Raw genomic sequence first — 15,357 nt, 5'->3', positions numbered from 1 at the left:
CACTCTATTTTAACTCAGGTTAGACAGCTGGGAAAATGTGTTAACTGTAGTTGCATGCCTTGCACTTATCATGTGTGTTAAAACTTTGGAAACAGTTTTATCGTCCGAGGAATTGGCCTGTTAATGTTTACATTGTTGCATGTGCAAAAAGGATTTTCACATGCCCGCTTGTGTATCAAAGCACCTCTTTTGAGACATGCACCAAGCCACCAGTGTCTCCTCCTCCCTAAACTTTTCTGTCTCCACCTTCCCCTCCAAATGTTTTCGCATTTCACCCTTGGGTGTTCACTGATGTAAACTCCATTTACACATACTCGGACTACAGTGCTTCAACTCAAGTCATTCAGACGTCAGCCAAGTCATTTTAAATGATGGCTGAAGTCAGAGTTACATATAAATCGATATTTGGAGCTTGTATAATAAAAGCAAAACATTATCCTTTTTAATATAACATTTCCTGATTTGACCTTTTTGTTTAGGTGTAAAAATAAGTTAGATAATAGTGAATGCTATTGTTTAACTGAACATGCCAACTTAATTGAAAGTTAAATGGACGTTTGTATCATTGATGTGAGGATTAGAGAGCAAGCTATCAGTTCAAAATGTAAAGTTAGTCATTCTTCATTCTTTTTCTCCCTTTTCAATATATCCCAGAATACTTCAAAAGTTCTGGGAAAGTAATAGGTTTTCCCCTCATTTTCTCCAGTAGTGGACGTTTATACTTTTTTATAAAACTCTGACTGTATATAATGTCTCATAATCCAGTTTATTCATGAAAGTACCTGCGCTTTATCACAACATGTTGATTTGTGCTGGACTCTTATTAGATTGTATGAGAAATATCCTAGAGAGACCACTCTGGTTTGTAAGTCATGGTGTGAGGCTTATTGTGCAGTGCATATAAAACTTCATTTCCCATGCACCTTCAGTTGTATCTGCCTGTTGTATTTAACAACACTAACAGGTTACTAGCTCTGAGTGTGAATCCTGGCTACTGATTTGGTTACTTGGTTGGAAACTAAGACATGAGACTGACACTGTCACTCTTTTGGTTTTTAAACATTATTTGGTGGATATTTGAAGAACAGCAGGTTCTCTTGACAGTAACATTAAATATGTATATTATTGTGTTTTGAGGTCAGATGCCACTGTAACAGTGTAGCTTTCTCTGGGAACTAAAATTGGTGCACACATGCCCACACACTGGCCATTCATACACTCACCCAGGCAGTTTCCAAAGGGAGCTAGTGATTAGCATGCAAATCTGTAAAGTCCCAGTTATTCTACCTACCTCTTTACCCTTCTCTCTTACTCACACTCTCTCTCACACACACACACACACACACACACACACACACACACACACACACACACACACACAGTGTTTTTCCCAACACTATTCTAATGAGGTGATGACCAGTCTCTTGTTATAATTGCCTCTAACTCCTTTTAATTTCTTCTGAGCGTATTAATCATACATTGAGTTATTTAAAATCGCATAAATTAATCTTAGATTAAACAGACCCTTCAAAGGCTTCAAACAATTACAGAGTTAGGTAGTATTTCCCCTGGGTGTAGGCCATTTCTATTTGAGCAGAGCAGTTGCAGGTGATTATCCCAGTTTGATATGGCCAGACGGTGATTAATGCAACTTTTAAATGAGTCCTTCCCCCAGCTCACCTCTGTCCATGCTCTGCTACAGCAGAAAGTCAGACACCTTCAATGACCTGACTAAGAAGCACTTGTTCACTCTGTGTTTAGAAACTCTTCCCTCACAGGTTTCATACTTCATTTAAGCTGCAGAGTTTTAATTATTAGACAGCCGTGTAGAAGTGCACCAGACCAAGTGCACGTGCAGTACATTCAAAATGACATTGATATAACGGTCATTAGGTTAATGTAGGGTTTGTTTATTTTCTTAGGCATGTGAGCAGTCTGGTAATAAACATTTTGTCTTCAAAAATATTATATTGAACTTCTTGAAGTCTTGTGCTTTATTTTTACTTCTACTCATAGATATGCTGCATGTGACAAAGAACTCAGTAAAGGCTTTTTAATTAGACTCTATCTGCTGTGGATCCTGTTGGTTCAGATCCTTCAAATTTGATTGGAGGAGTCTAGTCACTCAAACATGCTATTATATTTATTTAGGCTGCCTCTGATGATCTCAGGTGCCAGTGATTTAATTTTGATGCTTTAGGCCTAAGATAATGAGAAATATCCCATAATAGACTGAGCACTTCAGCATTTAAACACTGTTACTGCATGTAATATTCAATACTGAACTATAACTTAAGTCTTTTTCAAGGAAGCAATTTTTTGTTCAGTTTTCATAAAAGCCTTATTTTTATAGATTTACTACTACTGGGGAGAACATAAGGTTTAAGGCCTGGGCAAGTTTGAAACCACAATGTAAAACTGTGGAGGACAAAAAACAAAAACCATGTATCATTTATCCAGCTCCTAATTTTGTAAATTCTGCACTCAGCTTTCTCCAGTGTCATTGAAATGCAACCAGATGCTGCTCGTTTTACATTTTCGCTTTTTCATTTCTTCACTTTTTCCTGACACGCTTGCATTTAAATCGCAATTGCCTGACTCAAATGTATCCGCAGGCAGGATATAATTGTATCCAGCCAGCAGGCTGTACGTTTGACTCCCCTGCTTTACAGTGTGAAGTGTACTCAGAGTACTTATTTTTTGAATTATTGCTGTTTTTAAGTATAATAAAGCCAACGAGCATGTTGGTACAGTGGTTAACGTTGTTCCGTCACCGTAAGAAGGTTCTAGACTATATGGGCAAAAGTTCTGGTCCACATACAAATCATACCTACGGTAACAGCTCAGCCATAGAGACCCATGCTATGAAGCTCCTGCTGCACAGTATTTGTGCTGATGTTAATGCCAGGGGAGGTTCAGACCTTTGCAATTATTGACTCGGCAAAGCATTTCTGACTTTAACACACTATGTGCCTCAGCACCCTGCAACATGCTTTGTGCTACATGATGTGCCACTTTGTGTCTGAGTTGCTGTGGTTCCTAAATACTTCCATTTTGCAATAACACAACGTATAGCCGATCATGGGATGTCTAACAGGGAAAAAAATTTACAAATTGATTTGCAGCGACGTTCTATTACAGTAAACACACTCAAATTCAGTAAGCTCTTCAAAACAAGACTTCTTGTTTTCAAAGGATGCAATCAAGCACCCAACCATATCTGCATGTTTGATTTTATACACCTGTGGCAATGGGACTGAAAACACCTGAAATATAAGGTTAAGAGGTGTGGCCCAATACTCTTATTCATGATGGATCCTGCTGCAGAGCTGGGGCTTGTCTGTGTGAAGTTTGCATGTTCTTGCTTTGTCTTTGTGGTTTCAGTTCAGTTCAGTGTTATTTATACAGCGCCAAAACACAACAACAGTCACCTCAAGGAGCTTTATATTGTAAGTTAGACTCTACAATAATACAACAGAGAAAATCCCAAAAATCATATGACCCCCTTTGGGGCAAACGCTTTGGCAACAGTGGGAAGGAAAAACTTCCTTTTAACAGGAAGAAACCTACAGCAGAACCAGGCTCAGGGAGGGGCGGCCATCTGCTGGTTGGGGTGAGGGGAGGTAGACAGGACAGAAGACGTGCCATGGAAGAGAGTTTGAGATTGATAACAAGTATGATTCAATGCAGAGAGATCTATTAACACAAGAGTGAGAAAGGTGACTGAAGAAGAAACACCTCAATGCGTCATGGGATTCCCCCAGCAACCTACACCTATTGCAGCATAACTAAGGGAGGATTCAGGGTCACCTGATCCAGCCCTAACTATATGTTTTAAGTTGTCTCCCAAATCCAAACTGGAAGCTGGTTCCATAGAAGAGGGGCCTGAAAGCTGAAGGGTCTGCCTCCCATTCTACTTAAAAATACTCTAGAACCACATGTAAACCCGCAGTCCAAGAGCGACGTCCTCTAATGGGGTGATATGGTACTATAAGGTCATTAAGATAAGATGGGGCCTGATTATTTAAGACCTTGTATGTGAGGAGCAGGATTTTGAATTCAATTCTGGATTTAACAGGAAGCCAATGAAGGGAAGCTAAAACAGGAGAAATATGCTCTCTCTTTCTAGTCCCTGTCAGTACTCTTGCTGCAGCATTTTGGATTGACTGAAGGCTTTTTAGAGATGGACGGATCCGATATTACGTATCGGTATGGGTCCGATACTGACCTAAATTACTGGATCGAATATCGGAGATAAATAAAAAATGTAATCCGATCCGAAATATCAAAAAAATCACCTCACAAAACGCGCTACTTGGTGTAACCCAGCTCGGCGCATCGGAGCAGTATGTGTCACGTGATAGAGCGGTTGTTGTCTGCCAGACCTGTCGGCGGTCTGTTGGAGCATTTGGAGCCTCGCTACATGCTTCCTAACCGTGGCATTTCATCTCGGCGAAAACTATCCCAGAGAAGTAAAGCAAGTGTGTAAGTTCATCCCTGAATGTTTGCATAGTATTTCCACGTTAAGCTTAACAACTGATATATTGAGCCGCAGCTGGACTGGCCATCGGAGTTCCATATTGAGGTGGAAAGGAAGCGATTTGTCCCGTACTTCAGCTAGAATTAAAAAATAGACACAAAGCTGGATTATTCTGTCTTTGCGGCGCAGTTGCATCTACTTCTCTCATTCACTCCCCCTCCCTCTCCTGTTATTACTTCAAACATGAAACTGATCAATGATCAGCTGATCGGCTTTTCTGCCGCAAGTCCCGTCTTTCTTGTTTGTTTATCGCCCACTTTGCGCTAGAAAGAGGAGACCAGCGGATAAACAACAGCAGTACGTTTAAGCTTGATAGCTGTTGTTAGAATGTATTTAATATTACTTTCTAGTATCAGCTGAGGTTTGCTGAAGCCACGGCTGTAAAAGCTGCTGGTCATGATATCCGTTTGGATATGTGGTGAGAGGGAAACATGAAGATGAAACCAGGAGATGTCCTTACTGAATCATCAGAGCTGAACAGGTGATGGAGAAACAGGTTTACCTTTTAGGTGACATGAATGAGTTGAAGGGAAGTTATGAACTGTTTCTGAGAGACAAATAAAACCAGGATCGTTTTTTTTACATAGCTGACGGCTGGTAACTGTGCAGGGGCGGGTCTAGCAAAGTTTTGTCGTGGGCCAGGTTGGGCATTAACAGGGAAAGGGGGGCACAAAGAAATATTTTTCTTTATGTCATTTAAAAACTTTGAATAAATAATTATCTGAATCTTACAACAAAAGTGGTCATCTGATTAAATGTATAGAAATCCATTATTGTATATAGTAATAAGTCTAATATACACCCTAGTAAGCTATAGTACTTTTTCCTTTGGGAAGGTACCGTCTGTGCAGTCTGCAATTCTGTTGAAGAAAGATGTTGAATCTATTTAAATATTGTAGAAAAATAAGTGATTTCTGTGCATTTGTTTTACACTTGCATAAATTAAAGTTGATTACGTCGATTAAGGGCGGGGGGTGGTTCCCTAATATTTTTGCTGGGAGTTGACAACCCTATTAGTTTGGTAGGTATGTACTTTTTAAAATCCAGAATAGGGAGAATGGTGTAGGTTTAAATTTATTAGATTGATCAGTGTTACTGAACTATAAAATGTTTTGGGTGGAGTGTATTTTTTGCATACAGGTATAACAGAATAGCTTCAGTCTCTTGTTTATTAAAACTTGAGTATGAACTTATACAAAATGCAGCAAGATATTTATAAAAAACAGTTTTATGGATTACAAAATACACTATATCGGATTCGTATCGGTATCGGCAGATATCCTAATTTATGATATCGGAATCGGTATCGGATATTAAAAAGTGGTATCGTGCCATCTCTAATCTGGATTATAACAAATCACAGTAGTCCAGCGTAGCAGTAATAAATGCATGAACTACTTGTTCAGCGTCACTCTGAGACAGAATATTTAAAATTTTAGAGATATTGTGCAAATGGAAGAAAGCAGTCCTACATATTTGTTTAATATGTGCATTGAAGGACATATCCTGGTCAAAAATGACTCCAAGATTTCTCACAGTGTTACTGGAGGCCAAGGTAATGATCCAAGAATCTGGTTAGATACCATATTTCTGAGATTTTTAGGGCCGAGTACAATAACCTCAGTTTTATCTGAATTAAGAAGCAGAAAGTTAGAGGCCATCCAGTTCTTTATGTCTTTAAGACATTCCTGCAGTTTAACTAATTGGTGTGTGTTATCCGGCTGCAAGGATAGATAAAGCTGGGTGTCATCTGCATAGCAGTGAAAATGCATGCTATGCCTTCTGATGATACTGCCTAAGGGAAGCATGTATAATGTAAACAGAATTGGTCCTAGCACAGAACCCTGTGGAACTCCATAATTAACCTTATTGTGTGAAGAGGACTCTCCATTTACATAACCAAATTGGACTCTATTAGATAGATATGATTCAAACCATTACAGTGCAGTACCTGTAATACCTACAGTATCCTCTAATTGCTCTAATAAAAAAATATTATGGTTTACAGTATTGAACGCTGCACTGAGGTCTAGCAGGACAAGCACAGAGATGAGTCCACTGTCAGAAGCCATGAGAAGATCATTTGTAACCTTCACTAAAGCTGTTTCTGTGCTGTGCTGAGCTCTGAAACCTGACTGAAACTCTTGAAATAAGCCATTCCTCTGAAGATAATCTGTTGGCTGTTTTACAACTACTCTTTCAAGAATTTTTGATATGAAAGGAAGGTTATAGATTGGCCTATAATTAGCTAAGACCGCTGGGTCAAGAGATGGCTTTTTAAGTAACGCCAGCTTGGAAGACTGTGGTACATAGCCAATTATTAGAGATCAGAAGAAGAAATTTTATTTAAAAGCGCCTTTCAAGAAACCCAAAGACAGTAAAAAGTAGAATAAGACACATCGTAGAACAATGACAAAACAAAGAACAATTTAAAAAACACAAGATAAAATAAACAAACAATGAGTTCACAGATAGGTTGATCATATTTAAGATTGAAGGATTAATTAATGGCAGGATTTCTTTGAGCAGTCTTGTAGGAATGGGGTCTAAAAGACACGTTGATGGTTTGGAGGAAGTAATTACTGAAGTTAACTCAGAAAGATCTTTTGGAGAAAAAGATTCTAAATAAATATCAGTGGTACTGCATGTACCATAATGTTAGAATGAATGGCTCTGACTTGGCTATTCATGAGACCCACGTCTGGCTTTTTGTCAGCCTGGCTACAGCGCTTAAGAGAAACCTAGGGTTGTTCTTATTTTCTTCAATTAATGATGAATAGTAAGATGTTCTAGCTTTACAGAGGGCTTTTTTTTTTTTTTACCAAGCAGCAAATTAATTTTCCAGGCTAAATGATGATCTTCTAAATTTGTGATACGCCATTTCCTCTCCAGCTTAAGCGTTATCTGCTTCAAGTACTTGTAGTTGAGTCATATGTAATGAAGAAGTAGAATTTTTAACAAGATAATCGACTTCTATGGGAGTAGCGTTCAGGTAGCTGGTCTGCTCCAAGTTGGTACAAGGCATTAAAGATGATAACAGTGGGTGAAATATATCTTTAAACTTAGTTACAGCATCTACTGTGATGAAATCTGTCCCCCACTGCTGTGTAATCCATTATTCTAAATTTAAACGTTTTCAGGAAAGGATCAGATTCTCACTAGGTGCCCAGTTCAAAGACATGTATGTTAGGTTAATTGGTGTAGGTGTGGATGTGGGAGTTCGTGGTTGTCTGTCTCTGTGTGTGTTAGCCCAGTGTTGGGCGGGTGACCTGATCAGGACATTTGTCAGCTGGTTGTTTGTGTAGCATTAAATATTCAGATTTAGGTTCATACTTGACCATGGAAACAGTTTACTCGCTCTCCTTGAACCTTTGATGTTTAGTTTTATTTTCTGGACTTCCTGTGATGTCTTGTATACACTGTTCAGTTCTTTTTTCCTCATTTTAATCATAATTCATCTATTTCTTGGGTGTGATGGGATGTGATGACAGAAAAGAGGCTAAAAGAGCGCTATGAGAAGTACCTTCATCGAGGTCAAATTCCAGCAGAAGTCTCTGGCCTTTAGGGTTAATTTCTAGAGCGGAGGTTGGAGAGCCTGATTTTAAAAACATTACTCAGGACTTCCTTCTTTATTTCTGTATCACTCCCTCTCTACTGAGGGAAGGAAGAATGATTGATGAGATGGGTATTCAGCACATAGGGGCACCCAGGAGCGTCCACTCCACCCGTCTCATACTGACACACACACACACACACACACACACACACACACACACACACACGCTTACAATGATATGAGAGTAATTAACCTCAGACTGTGTTAACCCCAGCTGGCCATTAGAAGGACAACAGGATTGATGGGACTCCCCCCTAGTCTTTAACAATCTCTACATTTTGTGCATGATTAAAACACACTGCAAAGTGTTTCCATTTTCTTTGAAGTGTTCACAAAGGAAACAGCAGCGAGCAGAGAAAGCAGAAAAGTCAAAAATCTAACAAATCCTGATACTGTCTTTTTTTTAAAGTTATCACTGTATTCCCCCTCAGTGTGATTTTTATTTTTATGAACATAATTGTCACATATTTCCCCGTGTAACCACAAATAGACAAGAAGGCTCTCAGGAGGAAAAAAGTGGACCAGCCTGTCCTACTTTATCACTAATCTTATATTGTCTGCACCAGTTTGGGTGTTGCTGGCGGGTATTAAAGACCCCAGAAGAAACAGCTGACAACAACATTACTCACCTTGGAGTCACTTTCTGCCTCCAATTTGAATCACACTAGTAATGTCATTTTTGCAGGGAGATGTTCTTTTCATATTGACAAGATTTGCATTTTGCTTTTGACCTACAGCCCTGCAGATCAAGGAAATATAAATGTTAAAGTTTTGTTTTAAAAAAATGTTCAGGTTGGCAAAGAAGATAGAACTCATCTTGATGTTTTAAGGCCAAAATTAATAAGTGGCAGATTAAAATAAAATCACTGTAGCTGGCAATGTGTTCTGTTTATGTAACATTTGACGTAGATTTGGATACAAAGTTTAATAAGACTGTGGGTTTGTGATGGTCACAAAGTGCAGTTAAGGGCTCAATAACACAACCATAGAGATTCGTTGGCAACCACTTAGCAGCTCCTGGTCGCTAGTGAAAAGTGTGTATTCACTGTTTCGTGGATGGCAGTTGCTGGGTGAGATTGGTCGCAGATCGGGGTGCTGCAAACCAGTTGTGGGATTCATACTTTTCTCTAGCAACCAATGGTTGCCAAGGGGATTGCTGACTGGGCTCTAGATGTGCATGACTTGAAAATGCAGGTTTATCCCTCTTGGTCGGTGATTGCCAGATTGGTGCCAGTTAGAGCAGGGCGATATGGCCAAAAATATTTATCACGATTTAGATTTGAAAATTTGCGATAACGATATAACTGACGATATAATTGATGCAAGACAAAATACAACTCCACAACTTTACTAGCGCAAAAAACCCCCAACCCATCCATTTATTTTCACTTAAACAAGGAGCGGTGTTTTTTTTGTGCATTAAAGCTATATAAAAATTTAACAGTGCAAATGTAAATTCCTTGCTGAAAGTTTAACCAAAACACATTTCCAGTAGAAATGGGCTGACATATCCTGAGCATAACCATGTATAATATCCACTGAAGAAAAGAGGTGCTTTGCAACATTAAACTGCAGTGTGCCAAATCAAAAAGTCAAATATGTATTTTTCGGACCATAAGGTGCACGGGATTATAAGGCACATTAAGCGAAACAAAGCAGTCAGATAAGTCAAACTTTATTCAACTCATTCTTCTTGCTTCCTCCACTTCTGTACCATTGATTCATTAATGCTGTATTCTATCACAGCTGCTCTATTCCCATGTTGTTGCAGTATATTAATGACTAACCTTCTATTGTGGATGGATTATCTCAGTTGTTCTCCTGACTGAAGTTTGGTCCGTTTACAGCATCCTGCTATGCGATTGCATTTGTCTCTAACCATCAGGAACCTTCACGTTAACTTTTATCGAGCTAACTTCCGCTAACTTCCTGCTAACTTCTAACTCCGTAAAATGTAATAAATTCTGTTTTCATGGGTGCCTGGATGTTAAACTTCATAGTTACACCTGGTAAAGCAGCAATGCTGATCGTTTTATTAAAGATGAAAGAATTTAGACAGTTTTTAACTCTTAGTGATGCTGCAGTGTTCGTTTGACTTTGGGACCTGAAGCGGAGGGAGTTTAGGACCCAGATTACTCCCAGATTTACGAGCACCTTAGTCCGACAAATACGGCAATAACGACAGCCCGCTTGCATGTTCTACAAAAAAAAATGTGCTTTGTTGTGTTTTAATGTTTTGTGTTAATCATTGGCTGATATATGTTATTGTCTCCTGTTATCCCAGATTCATTGACATAGCTCCATGACAAAAAAAGCAGAGCGTGTGTCTTTGTCTTTTTGCTGAGATTGATCTTCTTACTTAGAACCGAACTCCTCCAAACGGCGTGCAACACTGACAGCTTCTTGTTGTTCAGGACGGAAATCACTGAGATCAGTGTTGACAAGTTCATTTAAACCGGCCGGCCAGAGCGCTGTTTATCTAATTGGACATCTAGACACTCAAATAAAATTCCTGGTTAGTCCGAGTTGATTTGTCTCATTTGCAGCCTCCTCCCCTCTCACCTCTTGACCCTCTGTGACCTCTGCAACCTCTGGTCCACAGTCCTCCAGATGAGTCTGGTTACTGGGACCGCTGACATGTGACATCTCTGTTTAAGTCCTGCAGCAGTAACAAGTGAATGGTGCTGGAGTCTGACGGCTCGATGGGCTACAGGGTCGTGTTGTTGGGTTTCCCGAAGCACAAGAAGGCTTCAGCATTAGTCTTTATTTTTTTGGAAAATGTGTTCAGAAGGCGCGTTCATGATTGGGCTGTGTTTCTGCCATGGCTATCTTTTATTACAAAGCTCATCCCACATCCTGTTATGACTCACGTAGCTCATTAAACTTAAAAGATATTTGTTTGAAATGCTCTGACAAGCCATTACTTAAACGTTCTGTCTTTAAAACCAAATCTGTTGGACATTAATATTTAAGAGGGTTTTATGATGTTCCCGTTTAAGTTGTTTGCATTTTATCATTTTGTGAATCATGACTCAGATGCAAGTAGCTGCTACACCATACACTTCGCATAAAGATGTAATAATGTTTGTGGCTCCAATCTGTTTGATAATAAAATAATATTGTAGAATGGGTGGAAACATTTGAGTTTTCTTTTCTTTTTTTATGAGAAAGCTCATTACTTGTGTTTTTACAGCCACTTTAGTTCATTTTTTAACACATAGCAGTTATTATGAAGGTCATATATGTTGTATTTATTTTTATGTTTGTTAAAAAAGTGAAAAGTATGATTTACCATTTAATCCAGTAAGTTTTGTTGAAAAAAAAGTAAATTATTAGTAGAACCTTAATTTAATTGGCTCATTTTGATTCCCAGCAGCCTTTATTTACTTACAAATACCTTTTCATTTTTTAAAATTGAATTGAATTCTTAGATTTTCTAAATAAAATCATTAAGCGCTTGTGTTTTTCCTTCATACAGGATCATCCCTTCATCGTACAGTATAACGATGGAAATGCAGAGGTGGTGTCAATGTGGGTGTGCCGCTGTCTGGAGGAGAGGCGAGCTCAGCTGGCTCAGGGACGCATGTGACTTCTTCCTGTCGGCAAACTGTGGTGGACCCGAACGTTTGATCCCAAACACACATCAAAGGATTCAGGGTCAAATACGTCCACGCGCACTGTACAAGTACCTTATTATGAATGGACCGAAATCACTAGATGTTACTTTATGTGAACGATTCTTGATGTAACAGACACCCAGGAGCGCGCTCGCGTCCTTTGAACCGAATATTAATCTCTGCATCGACGGGTCTGCACCTGGAGATCCTTTGCATTTCAAGAGAATCCCAAAAAGCAGTGACCATTAAAGTCGGCTGAACGGAGATCAATGGTCCTGATTTTAAAGGATCAGAGACGAAAAGAAACTTCAAAGCACAAGACTCGGGCGCGCTGGCAGAGTTACGCTCTGCGTCGATGATGGCATCCCAAATAGCCGTCTTGTGCTTTACTGTTGACAGCCCTCCCATGAATGTTAAGGTTTTTTGCCTGTGAGTAACTACCCATCTGTGTGCCTATTTTTCCAGTGCTATAATTTCTTACCTCAGAAAACTTGATTTGTCACTGCAATATCAAGACACCCCACCCCTACCCCCGAAAATGTACTTACTTTTAGCTCCTGGAGTTGAACATCTGCATAGAGTTTTTCCTGAACTGGTGAGGCTGAGTGTTACCTGCTATATTCTAGAAGCCATTAAGACTGAAGGAAAATACAGCTAAAAGCATAATCTCCCCTTACAAAGCACCACTGTTTAAAATGCTCTTTTATTCACATTGTGACCACTAAGTTGCTTTAGAATAAAATGTCATTTATTATTCCGAATTAGACATTTCACTGGGTTGCCTAAGAGATCGCTTTATTTTGCTGTAAAGGGAAAATGTTAATGCAGTGTACTTGACACCAAAGACGATATAGACGGTGAATTATATTGATTTTTCATGAATGAGGCAAATGTAAGAGGCCGAGTGACTAAAATGAATTGTTTCAGAAAGGTTTTTATGAAATGTGTAATGCTTAAGTGCAATTAACTGGCATTGCTTCCCCGTATTCACAGTGAACGTAGCTTAGAGTGGCGCGACCTGCACAGCGTGTGAATCGATGGAAACAAATGCAATGGGAAAAAACAAACAAAACATGAGCCAGCAGTTTATTATTTATCAGTTCAACGCGGTTTCATCCTTTAAGTTGTAAATCAACAACCTTTATGAATGATCAGAAACTGAAAGTACATGTTTACTGAAGCGTCACAGATGGGTAATCGTGTTGTTCTTAATGTGGGAAATGCTGAAGGTTGCTGTGTTATTTAGTTTTGATCTTTTTGCACTTCATGTAAAAAATGGACAAACAATTAGCAGGTTTGTTAGCAGTGACCGCAAAGCTCCGAACAGGCTGCTTACCTGTGCGTGGCATTCACGAATCCTCCTTTTTATTTCAGCATCCACGTTAGAGCAGCTGCACAGCCTGCATGAGACCCGCGTCTGATTGAACCTCCTCATGTAACAAAATTAGGCAAATACTGCTCTTTCTCACTCATGGTTGAAAGTGGCAGCACAAACGCTGTGGACGTGCACTTACACTTTAAGGTTTGAGTCCATCATGTAGGGATAAGAGTAGGTGAGGTCAATCACAACAAGTCCAAATAGAACAGGTTTTTAAACCCATGTGACTGATGATTTTGTAAGTTTGGTGAAAATGTGCAGAAATCCATATTGGAGCATTTAAACTACAATTTAATTAATATTCACATTTGAGTATTTCTCACACACAAAAAGAATGAAAAAACTAGAGATGGCACAATACCACTTTTTTATGTCCGATACCAATATCATAAATTTGGATATCTGCCGATACCGATATAAATCCGATATAGGGTATTTTATAATCAATAAAACTTTTTTTTTTTTTTTTTTTTATATCTTGCTGCATTTTGTATAAGTTAAACTTAACGTGGGAGTGCTTTACAAACATTCAGAGATGCTTGCTTTACTTCTCTGGGATACCTTTCTCGGAGATTAAATGCCGGTTTGGAAGCACATAGCGAGGCTCCAAATGCTCAACCAGACCGCCTCCAGGTCTCGCACACCACAGCCGCTCTATCACGTGACGCATATTCCTCCGACGTGCTAAGGTTATGAGCTGGGTTACGCCATGTCGCAAGTTTTGTGAGGTGTTTTTGTGATAGTTAATGGACCGGATTACATTTTTTATTTCTCTCCAATATCTGATCCAGTAATTTAGGTCAGTATCGGACCGATACCGATACGTAATATGGGATCGGTCCATCTTTAGGAAAAACCAAAAATGTCTTGAAATACAGTGTAAGCTATGTACTGCATGCTTTCGGTACAGTCGCTGTACCGCAGCCGATGTTCCAGCTGTGAACATCAGACAAACACTGGACGTTTATCGAGCGGAAGTTGTGATTGCACCCTCTTCTGATTTCCGTGAATTTGGTGTGGTCACACCTTAAATTGTGTTTAATATCAGTTTAAATGGTCTGGTATGAAAAACATGACATCACAGTTTGGTTTTTATTATTATTATTATTATGTTACAGCAGGTAAAAATTTTTTTAAGATATTTTTCTGCCTTTATTAAATGGAAACAGTTGAGACAGAACAGTTGAGGAATGACATGAAACAGCTGCGGTCAGAGTACTGCTCAGTTATTTTGTCACCATCATGAACTTCACGAGTCCTCCCACCATAAATCATTTATTGCCACTATTTGCCTGAAAAGCCTGCAAAAGGAAGTCCAACCTTTTACAAGTTTTTTGTTGTTGTTGTTGATGATGTTTGTTTTTGTCTAGCTTAGTTTTTTAGAAGGAATGTCTGTGCAAGATGCCATTTATTTTCCTAAAGTCCTCACCACTCTTGTAACTGGTGAAAAGTATAATATGAAGATGTTCCAGTTGCTGAAATGTCATCAATGGCGATTCTTCAATGGTTTCACCAGGAGTAGTATATGTTCTCTGCATTATACTCTGTTTTTAAATCAGCACTTACATTGGTGGGACATCCACATGATACTAGGCTGCCCTGTTGCTCATGAACAGTGTGGTGGCATTTCTTGCAAAGCAAATGAAACCATGAAGATGGCAACATTTCACATTTCTGAACAGATGTGCACTGTGATGATTCAGTAATGGTCTCACAGACTTTTAAGCAAGAACATGCCATAAATTTAAAAAAAAAAAAAAAAAAAAAAGCTCCTCTCTCGCTCTGTTTCTCTTGTTTCCTCCTAAACTTCAGAACATAAAGTCAGTGATGAGACCCAGCAGAGACACTCGCGCTGTGATGTTGCTGTCTGACTATGGCCTTTCTGTAATTATCCATGTTGGCACATATTCCAGCATAATAAATAAAATGTATTTAAACGGTAACTTGGCTACATGTGACTTTTTCTTGTCCACTTGACATTTGACTGTTGAAGGCTGCTGCTTCTCAGTCAGGGTTCTATTTTGAAGGAAAAACGAGGTGCATCAGTTTAAAGGTGTAGTTCTGTGTACTTTGATGATTTAACGCTTTAATATAAATATCCTTCTGACTTTTATCCAGCAATTATTTTTGGCAGCTTGTTTTTTTGTTTTTTGTTTTTTTTACTTTTCTGTTTCTGTGGGGGAATTGTAGATCTTTTCAAGTCTGG

General features: G+C 39.0%; 1 protein-coding gene across 1 annotated transcript in view; it reads left to right on the top strand.

The window, feature by feature from the left end:
- The window catches only part of map2k5 (mitogen-activated protein kinase kinase 5), a 60,957-nt gene extending 45,869 nt beyond the window's left edge, over positions 1 to 15,088 (top strand). The window contains exon 22 of the mRNA XM_063472478.1: positions 11,635 to 15,088. Coding sequence (XP_063328548.1) covers positions 11,635 to 11,745 — 111 coding nt within the window. The 3' untranslated portion in view covers positions 11,746 to 15,088. The remainder of the gene's footprint in view (positions 1 to 11,634) is intronic.
- Positions 15,089 to 15,357: the final 269 nt, after the last annotated feature.

This window comes from Pelmatolapia mariae, linkage group LG1 (assembly GCF_036321145.2).
Source record: "Pelmatolapia mariae isolate MD_Pm_ZW linkage group LG1, Pm_UMD_F_2, whole genome shotgun sequence".
Taxonomy (NCBI): domain Eukaryota; kingdom Metazoa; phylum Chordata; class Actinopteri; order Cichliformes; family Cichlidae; genus Pelmatolapia; species Pelmatolapia mariae.
This window is presented reverse-complemented; position numbering and strand designations above follow the sequence as displayed.